General features: G+C 44.6%; 1 protein-coding gene across 1 annotated transcript; it reads left to right on the forward strand.

The window, feature by feature from the left end:
• The first annotated feature begins 1,136 nt into the window (after window positions 1-1,136).
• On the forward strand, window positions 1,137-6,342 carry NEFM (neurofilament medium). The gene is made up of 3 exons (XM_028520680.2): window positions 1,137-2,294; window positions 3,021-3,145; window positions 4,490-6,342. The coding sequence occupies exons 1-3, from the start codon at window positions 1,215-1,217 to the stop codon at window positions 5,853-5,855; spliced, it is 2,571 nt and encodes an 856-aa protein (XP_028376481.1). The 5' UTR covers window positions 1,137-1,214; the 3' UTR covers window positions 5,856-6,342.
• Window positions 6,343-10,826: the final 4,484 nt, after the last annotated feature.

The raw sequence follows: 10,826 nt of genomic DNA on the forward strand, positions 1-10,826 counted from the left end.
TCTGTTACTTGACTTTAATGAATGTTTAGTGGTTCTCAAAATCTGCAATCTGTTCATGGTGCCAACCCTGCATTGCAGAGAAATCTTAGCGTGGGTTTCCAGCTTGGCTCCTGCAAACAAAGTCACTACAAACAGGTTTTAATTTGATCAGGGAAAAGTGGAGGTAGGAAACCCCCACACCGCCAACCTGACAGGCAATGCGGGCACGAGCCCCCGGGGAGGCAGAGTCCCTAGGTTTGCCGGTCTGGGCACTGTCCTTGGTGCTGACAGCGCCATCGCGATCTCCAGCGCCTTACCTTCCGCCCCCGTGGAAGCTGCGGATGTTCCCCAAACAATAAGCAGAGCATAGGTATTAATACAAATAACTACCCCGGCCCATCCATCCTCTTTGTCCCCTTCCCGAAGACTTCAGGCCAGTTGCTTCTCGGAGTCTTTTTGTTTTTTTCTTCTAGTCCCAACTCTCTCATCTTGGTCTGCTTTAAGAGGAAGAGTGGGGGAAGGGGGGAGGCAAGGGGAGATGAAGATGGGGGAGGAAGGACGGTGGGGGAGGGGAGAAAGGAGACAGGAAGAAGAAACAGATGGCAAAAAAAGGTCAGGAGGCAGGGGCTCAGAGAAAAGCATCGAGAGTGGGACTAAAGAGGGTTTAAAGTGGGAGGGCGAAGAGATGCCACAAAGAGGGAGAAGTGATTAAGCATAGAAAATGGGGAAAGAAAAAAGTAATGGAGAAAAGACAACAGAAGAGAAAGTCGTGGGATAAGAGTGCGGAGGGCTAAGAAAAAGCAAGGTGGCCAGGGGGTGGGGAGAAAAGCTGCCCGAACGGTGGAAGAGTGAAAAGACAAAGAAAGGGCGTTGTGTGAACACTGTCACCGAGGGTGAAAAACGCAATCCGAAGGCGAAGAGAAACGGAGAGAGGGGGTTCGAGGGGAACAAGTGGTCTAGGACTGAAGGAGAACTGGGGGAAGGGCCAGGGACAAGGCTGCCAAGGCCGGGGTCCGATGCGGCGTGGGCCCACGTGGAGCAGGCGCTGAATCACTGCTGGGCTGTCTTTACACCCTTCCCCCCCATCCCCGGGTCCGGGGCCCGCAGTCCCCGCCTCCTCGGCCGCCGCCTCCACGGGGCGGGGCCCTAGCCCGGGACCCGCAGCCGCGGCTATAAATGGGCAGCGGCGAGACCAGCAGAACGCTGTGACAGCCACACACCCCGAGGCCTCCAAGATGAGCTACACTTTGGACTCGCTGGGCAACCCGTCCGCCTACCGGCGGGTGACCGAGACCCGCTCCAGCTTCAGCCGCGTTAGCGGCTCGCCGTCCAGCGGCTTCCGCTCACAGTCGTGGTCCCGCGGCTCGCCCAGCACCGTGTCCTCCTCCTACAAGCGCAGTGCGCTCGGCCCGCGTCTCACCTACAGCTCGGCCATGCTCAGCTCCGCGGAGAGCAGCCTTGACTTCAGCCAATCCTCGTCCCTGCTCAACGGCGTCTCCGCAGCGGGAGGCGACTACAAGCTGTCCCGCTCCAACGAGAAGGAGCAGCTGCAGGGACTGAACGACCGCTTCGCGGGCTACATCGAGAAGGTGCACTACCTGGAGCAGCAGAACAAGGAAATAGAGGCAGAGATCCAGGCGCTGCGGCAGAAGCAGGCCTCGCACGCCCAGCTGGGCGACGCTTACGACCAGGAGATCCGTGAGCTGCGTGCCACACTGGAGATGGTGAATCACGAGAAGGCTCAGGTACAGCTGGACTCAGACCACCTGGAGGAAGACATCCACCGGCTCAAGGAGCGCTTCGAGGAGGAGGCACGGCTGCGCGACGACACCGAGGCGGCCATCCGAGCGCTGCGCAAAGACATTGAGGAGGCGTCGCTGGTGAAGGTGGAGCTGGACAAGAAGGTGCAGTCGCTGCAGGATGAAGTGGCCTTCCTACGGAGCAATCACGAGGAAGAGGTGGCCGACCTGCTGGCCCAGATCCAGGCGTCGCACATCACAGTGGAGCGCAAAGACTACCTGAAGACAGACATCTCGTCTGCCCTGAAGGAGATCCGCTCCCAGCTCGAGAGCCACTCCGACCAGAACATGCATCAGGCAGAAGAGTGGTTTAAGTGCCGCTACGCCAAGCTCACCGAGGCAGCCGAGCAGAACAAGGAGGCCATCCGCTCCGCCAAGGAAGAGATTGCCGAGTACCGGCGCCAGCTGCAGTCCAAGAGCATCGAGCTCGAGTCTGTGCGCGGCACCAAGGAGTCCCTGGAGCGACAGCTCAGCGACATCGAGGAGCGCCACAACCACGACCTCAGCAGCTACCAGGTAGGAACCGCGGCTGCGCCGCCAGCCCTGCGCCAGCGCCAGCGCCGCGCGCCCCCGACACTAAGGCACGCGCCCCTGCGCGCTCTCCATCGCGCTCTCTGTTCGCCTCTGACCAGTGCGCGCGAGCGCGACGCACACCCAGGTTAGAGGTGCAATGCGTGTTCGCCTCTACCGGTCACTTCCACACTCTTCCCCCGCCCGCTATCGCCGGCTTCTAAAAACCCTGACCTTTTTTCCAAACGTGCTTTTTGTCCTCGGGAGTTCTAGTTTTTGCACGCTTGCATATTTAAAGTAGGAGGTATACATTTGGGTAGTTGATAAAGTAGCAACTTTAAGATAGTTTCTGCAGAAACGCTTGTATTCTCTCCTTTTCCAGCTGTAATCAGAACTCTCAAAACTAGCTTCAGCCCGAAGAGCTCCGATGGGAAGGGCCAGGTCAGGCGTTGGTTGTTCCCATGCATCTTTTTTTTCCTCTCTAGATTTATTCTAAATCCACTGGGCTTAGTGAGTGAGGTGCCCAGGAAATGTTATATTGGCTCTATTTGTTTGTTTCTTTGAGAATCCCTTAGATTTTGTTAACGGGACAAGGGGATCTGGGAACAATATCCCAGAGGGTTGCAGAGCTAGGAGTCGCAGAGGGGAGGTGGGGAGGGGTAGCAAGTGGTTTGTGAAAGAAGTTGCGGTTTGGAAGGATGAGTCGATGGAGACATTCTGCGTTTGTTTCAGGACACCATCCAACAGTTGGAAAATGAACTTCGAGGCACGAAGTGGGAAATGGCCCGTCATTTGCGAGAATACCAGGATCTCCTCAACGTCAAGATGGCTCTGGATATTGAGATTGCTGCGTACAGGTAGGGTGTTCACTGCGGACGTGACGGAAATACCGCACTGCAGAGGCTGACTTGAAAGAACCTTCATCACTTCAGTAAAGCAAGCAGGTTTCAGAAGTCTTAAATCAGTGCCTGTTTTCCCTTCCTAATTAAAAAGAAATTATTCTAAAGAATTGCATCAGTTGAAATTGCTTTCAATTACATGGGAGAAAGGGGCACAGATTAATTTCAGTGCTATGCTTAAGTTTTTATTTTACTCAAAAATGTTTTCCAAATGTTTGAAGCAAAAACGGAGCTTTAGTATTTAATAGTTCATCTAGTGGTTTCAGCTTTTCAATGTTAAACAATGTCAAGGACAAACACCAAGACGTTCCATTTCTCTGTTTCTCTGTCACAGCTTACTATTGCCATCATCTGGCTGAGAATAGATATAGATCAATATATTAGAACATATATTTATTCTTATAGCTATATAGATAATTTAGATGTATTCTATTGTAGACTGCATAATATAGATTATATGTCTAGATATATAGGTCATGTATGATATATATCTATATACATCTAGATCTAGAGATGTAAATATATAGATATAAATCCTAATGTAAATAGACTTACATCTATAGATATAGCTATACACCAGAGACAGAGAGAAGAGATTATAGGTGTACTAACTGATGTTATCTTGCTGTTGACCAAGTTCACAGGAGGAAATCATTGACTAAACAGTTTTTCTACTACCAATAAGGTCATTATAATAGTATAAGAATAAAGTGAACTCACAGAGTTAGCTTTCTTTTCAGGAAAGCTGAGTAACTATATTGAAAAACACTTTATGATTAAATTTGCAGATCAATTTATAACTTGATACACCCATATTAGCACCTAGCTATTGTAGATACAGGTTTATATAGCCTGAGTTCTGATATATGCTAAATGGTTTTGTACATTTTTTTGAGCATTGTATTTGCTGAAAGAAATTTAGTATATACATCCTGAAAGTTCTGATGCTTGGGAAGATCACTAAGGGTTGTTTGTTTGTTTGTTTGTTTACCACTAGGGAGCTTTCAAATTGCACCAAATGGACTGACGCAGCATGGGGATTTGGTGCCTGAGTCTGATTAGTGGATCATTGGGTGTGGTTAGCTACTGCAGCAAGTGATTGGTTAGTGGTTGTGCGTGTCTGTCACTGAATATAACACAATATACCACTGAAATGATAGCAGGGATTGCACTGACTTGATGGAATCCTTTATTTATGTGATTCTACTTATTCAAAGGTATCTACTACATTTCCCATTACTCATGAAGCTCAGAAGGCCCAGTAAGATTTTAATTATGTCTTGTCTTTGATTCTTTCCTTAGAAAACTCCTGGAAGGCGAAGAGACCAGATTCAGCACATTTTCAGGAAGCCTCACTGGACCACTCTACACACACCGACAGCCCTCCATCACAATATCCAGCAAGATTCAGAAAACCAAGGTGGAGGCTCCCAAGCTAAAGGTGCAACACAAATTTGTTGAGGAGATCATAGAGGAAACCAAGGTGGAAGATGAGAAGTCAGAGATGGAAGAAGCCCTGACAGCTATTGCAGAGGAACTGGCAGTTTCCATGAAAGAAAAGAAGGAAGAAGAGGCAGAAGAAAAGAAAGAGGAACAAGAAGTTGAAGAAGTGGTAGCAACCAAAAAGTCTCCAGTGAAAGCTACAGCACTGGAACTGAAAGGAGAGGAAGAAGGAGACAAGGAGGAAGAAGAGGAGGAGGAGGAAGATGAGGGTGCCAAATCAGACCAGGCTGAAGAAGGGGGATCTGAGAAGGAAGGTTCTAGTGAAAAAGAGGAAGGTGAACAGGAAGAAGAAGGGGAGACAGAGGTTGAAGGTGAAGGAGAGGAAGTTGAAGCTAAGGAAGAGAAGAAAACTGAGGAAAAGAGGGAAGAAGTGGTCACCAAGGCGGAGCTGGTAGCAGAAGCCAAGGTGGAAAAGCCAGACAAGGCCAAGTCCCCCATGCCCAAATCACCAGTGGAGGAGCTGAAGCCCAAAGCAGCAGTTGGAGCTGGGAAAGGGGAGCAGAAAGAGGAAGAGGTGAAAGTGGAGGAAGGAAAGAAAGAAGCAGCAAAGGAAGCTCCCAAGGAGGAGAAGGTAGAGAAGAAGGAGGAGAAGCCAAAAGAGGAGCTAGAGAAGAAGAAAGTGGCATCCCCAGTGAAGGAGGAAGTAACGCAGGAGGTGGTAACCATCACCAAATCCATAAAGGTGAGCGTGGAGAAAGGTGCCAAAGAGGAGGGGAAGCCTGAGCAGCGTGAAAAGGGGAAAGCAGAAGAGGAGGGAGGGAGTGAAGAGGAAGGCAGTGATCGCGGTTCAAAGGAATCCACAAAGGAAGACATAGCCATCAATGGGGAGGTGGAAGGCAAGGAGGAGGAAGAACAGGAGACAAAGGAGAAAGGCAGTGGGGGAGAAGAGGAAAAAGGCGTTGTTACCAATGGGCTGGACCTAAGTCCAGCAGATGAAAAGAAGGGGGGTGAAAAAAGTGAGGGAAAAGTGGTGGTGACCAAAAAGATAGAAAAAATCACCACTGACGGGGAAGATGGTGCTACAAAATACATCACTAAATCTGTCACCGTCACTCAGAAGGTCGAAGAGCATGAGGAGACCTTTGAGGAGAAACTAGTGTCTACTAAAAAGGTAGAGAAAGTCACTTCACACGCCATAGTGAAGGAAGTCTCCCAGAATGACTAATAATTTGAGTCCATTGCAAAAGGTTAAGCCATATGACAATTCCAAAATGCATGTAATTGACAGCTTCAAAATAGAACAGGTTCTCCCATGGGGGCTCCAGACATTGTATTTTACTTTGTGCAATATGAGGGAACTGCATGCAAGCTCAGGATGCTCCCTCCTCCGTCTTTGGGGGGTTCAAATGCATGATATTGTATGTACCTGGGGAATTAGCCAATTCCTAAACTGCTGGAAGGGGGGCACTTGGAGAGGGGATGTCTTGAGATGTATTATGCAAAGAACCAACTGAGCCAAAAATAAATGAAACACAGAACTCTTAGCCTTAAGAAAGCTATATATGAATAATTATGTTTACCTCACTGGTGCGTTTAAAATGGACTTTCTTTCATGGGAGAACCTCGTTGACATGCACAGTTTGCAACCTTTCGTTGATTGATATTAAATGTTACGGCAGTACTTGCTCAATAAAGGTCATATTGAAAACATAGTCCATTGCTTGGTGTTAACGTCATTTCAGAGAGAAGTCTCCACTCCCTGACCCTTTCTTTCCTAAGAGTAGATTATTTGGGAAATTATAAGCAATCTGCATTTTTTATCAATATATTTCCCTGAGGGTGAATTCTGGGAAAACATAACTGCTGAAAACACTTTCAGGTGTCAAAATCTTTACTTAGCCTACCCTTCACCCCAAAGTTTGAAAATTACAGTTTTTGAAAGAAAAATGCAAGCATCTGATAAAAAGTAAAGTTGTTGGGATAGAAATCTTGAATCTCCAGGTGTTTCATCCCAAACCAGAACTCAGAAGACCTCAAGTGAGAGGCACATGCAAAGCCATCATAACTTGCTCCTTGGAGTTGGGACACAAATGATGTGTGTCCGGAAGAAGCAGGACTGAAATCACCATCAGTCCTAACAGGAAACACCCAGTCTCAGATGCCTGGATCTGGTTTACACACACACTCGCCTGCAGCCCTGATTATTCATGCAGTCAGTGGAGATTTATACTTTAAGTGTGTTACTAATTAGGGTAAGTAATGTCAAAAGAAACCCAAAATCTCTGATATAAGCACTTGAAGTATTTTTCTGGGGTGTTTTTGTTTTTGTTTTGTTTTGCTTATTAACTCAGTGTTTTTGTTTTAAGCATAAATGAGTTGTAAGGAAATTTTAAAATTTGGAATGCACCATACAATTTTCCTCACCAGCAAAGTGTTTGACATTTTCCAGGACAGAGCACTATGGTCATAAAGTCCATTTTCAAATTCAGACAACAAGGGAGAACACTTCCTCCACCATTAAACCCCTGAAGTTTTCTTGTTTGTTTGTTTCTAATAATAGGTGAAATTTTAGTATATGTTTGAAAACTTCTGGTCCTTTAGTGAGGAATCTCACCAAAGTGTGTGCCTGTGACATTGAGGAGAGAGCAGCTCTCTCAATTGCCCGTTGCATGTGGGGTCCAGCGGCTCCTGGTTTTAACGTCATGCTGACTGAGAAAGAAGTCAGCTTCTCCCTGTTTCATTCCAGTGACTCCTAAAAGCTGATTTTTAGTAAATCCAAAGTCCAATTAAGGAAAAATCTGCTTAATTTTACACATATAAAAATTCTGAAGTGAGAGGTGGGATTCTTGGTGTGCTTGTTCTCTCTTACGGGAGAACTTCTTCACTAGGCAAATTCTCTGTAGTCGTCCAGGGTCATACCTCAAATTAGCAAATGCAATGCATTCTAAGTGTTTTTTTAATATTTTAAAAGCCTGATCTTGACCAAGGAAATAATACAAATCCCTTTGCAAAGTGTATCAGTTCTCGACCTTGAAAATCATTAATAATTTATTAATTAATGCATTATTTGTTCCATGTCCATATTTTTTTCTTATCAACAGGATCACCCCCAAAATATAATCTGGGATCCTCTTAATGGCTTTTCAAAACACTTATTTTAATTTCTAAATGTACCCAGGAAGCTCATTGCTAATGTCAATATTTGTGACAATTTTCCCCATCCTTTAATCTGTCCACCCTCAAAATTTTTGTCATATTTCCATATGACTTGTATGATTATTTATTTATATTCTTTCTTTAAAATAACTCATGTTTTATGTTAAAATATTCATTTTTATGAAGCAATGATATCCATTACGGCCAAAGTAAAACAGGATTTTTAAATATCATCAGCAAAAACTTACTCTAGTTATGTAGAATTAAAAAGCAAAAAAGAGAATATTGGAAGGATACAGGATAAATCTCAGGATGGAAGGACAACTTAAAAAGACAGGTTCTGGGGAAGACCAGCTAGGAAAGCCCCCAGAATGCAGGGAGCAAGAATCAGCACAAAGCCACAGGGCTCATCGAAAACGCTTTGAATCACTTCATGGGATGTTAGAAAACAGAGCAGCCATTTGCCTGACACCTGGGCCAACAAGGGAAGAAGCACTTTGATTTGACAGTCCCACCAGGACTAATGCCAATAAGGCAGCAGCAGTATCTCCCCAAAGTCTGGGAGCTATTATCTGACATGGGAATAGAGGCTGGATCTATATGATAAGCTGGTTGATTTTTTTAAATACCCACTAATATATTGCCATTACTATAAAAATACTCTTCTATCTACTACTAAAATCATCTCACTTACTAGGGCTGGCCCCTGAGTCTTCATGGTTTAGAAACCCCTTTGTGTAGCATACACTGTTTAAGAATGACAGGATCAATCAGCACCCCTCCCACCACCACCATCAAGGCTAGCACTGGAGACTTGACCCTTCAGCTCCTAACTCTGTTTTCAATCATGTTATTTTTTCCAAGAAGGAAAGAATCTAATAACACTTCCACATATTCCAAAAGACAGACACTGTCTTTCCCTCTTGAAATATAATAGAACAACATACTTTTGATAAGTCATGCAGACATTTATTAATGTATCGATTTGCTTGGTCGATTCATTAACTCAAATATTTATTGTAGCCTAGGGCCTGGGGATACAGTGATTTTTTTCTTCTGGAATTCATTAATTCTCTTGTTAATGCCAATTGCTATACTATTGCTTTAAGAGGAAACAATTTGCAATTCACATTTCCAAATATGTTCAGTGACACTAAGCAAAAACTTCCAAGTGTTTAGGAAATTTCTCTGACTACCATCAGCCCCTGGCTACAATGACATTAAGCCTTTGAAAAATACAATCTGCATTTCCAGTAGATTGCCTGGGAGATGTTATCTCATTTCAAATATTGTAAGAGATACCAAAGCTAATTAGCTCTCCACTTTCAAACATTAGGAAATTGAAGCACAGAACATTTTTTTTTAAAAACACACTTTTCCCTGGGCTGCATGGCTGGAAGATGACAGAGGTAAGATCTATCCCAGGCTTTCCAGGTCTAAAGCATATTCTTCACCCTCATACTACACTGGCCCTCAAACCCACCCATTAGGGCCCTTTCAATTTACGAGGGTCTGTCATGTTTCCTTCTTTCTTTCCAAATGGAAAGAAAGAAAATAGTGCTATGCCACAAATCTTTCATTTAATATGTCTACAACTCTTTTCTTATGCAATGGCACTCTTTGAATCATGAGAAGAATAAAAGACCCAGATACAAAATAAGTGATGATTTCTCTTACCACAACAGCTTGCACTGTGCAAAAATGTGGTAAACACTTTTTTCACGGTTACTCTAATAGCCAATGGAAAAGGAAAGTCATCTTGGGCACACTGCCTTCTGTTGCCAGTCAGTGTAGAGACAGTATTAAAACACTGGGTATTCGTTTCCACAACAAATAGGTTGGTTGTTCCTTTTTGGCAAAAATTATTTTTTCCTGGAGGCTTATGTAACTTGCCCAAAGGAAAATGAAAGCTATTTCAAAGTGAATTATTTTATTAAATCTACACAAGATTTGTTCACTTCCAGAGCTTCCCTACCCTTACATGTGTACAGATTTGGCAAAAGCAGTGGATTTGAGTTCAAGTTCTAAGTCTCAGATCTAAAGATAGTAAAATTGTGTATCTTAGGTTCATTACATGATTCCTCAAGGTTCTGCTATAGACTGAATGTGTTCCTCAGTTCATATGTTAAATCTTCATGCCAAATGTGATGGTATTTGGACTTTGGCCTTTAAGAGGTGCTTAGGTTACAAGGGTAGGACCCTCATAAATGGGATTACTGCCCTTGAAATTGAGACTCCAGAGAGCTCTCTTACCCCTTCCACCATATAAAGATCTTGAGAAATAGCCATCTACAAACCAGGAGGTGAGCTCTCACGAGACACTGAATCATGGTGTCTTGAGTCTGGACTTCCAGCCTCCAGAACTATGAGAAATAAATTTCTGTTATTCGTAAGTTTGTTATAACAGTGCAAACTCTAAGACAGCTTACACCTCCTTAGCTGTAAGACGGGGCTGTTCAAAGGGCTCCTGAGGCCCTGGCTGGTGTAGCTCAGTGGATTGAGTGTGGGCTGCGAACCAAAGCATTGCGGGTTCGATTCCCAGCCAGGGCACATGCCTGGGTTGGAGGCCATGGCCCTCAGCAACTACACATTGATGCTTCTCTCTCTCTCTCTCTCTCTCTCCCTCCCTCCCTTCCCTCTCTAAAAATAAATAAATAAATCTTTTGAAAAGGTGGATGCTTTAAACATGCACCTAATGTGTAAATTTTAAAAAAAAAAGGGCTCCTGAGGTCATTCAGAGATATGACTCCTGTGAAAATGCCCAAACTGCACAAGCACTTGGAAACTGATCAAAAGCATTTGGGGAAGGTATTAAATTTTAAATTAGATCAAAGCTATAGGTGCAGAATGTCATTCATTTGAAGATAAAAAATGAATTGGGAGGCAAATTCCAAGATGGCTGCCAAGTAGATGGAAGCTGCACTCACCTGCTCATGATGCTAAGCCAGATTTACAGAAAAATTGTAGAGCAATCAACCTGAATAACCAATTTAAGCGTAGCTGAACTGAAATATTAGAACCAAAGTGTATAGAAGAAGCC

The sequence above is a fragment of the Phyllostomus discolor genome, chromosome 8, assembly GCF_004126475.2.
Source record: "Phyllostomus discolor isolate MPI-MPIP mPhyDis1 chromosome 8, mPhyDis1.pri.v3, whole genome shotgun sequence".
NCBI classification, from domain to species: domain Eukaryota; kingdom Metazoa; phylum Chordata; class Mammalia; order Chiroptera; family Phyllostomidae; genus Phyllostomus; species Phyllostomus discolor.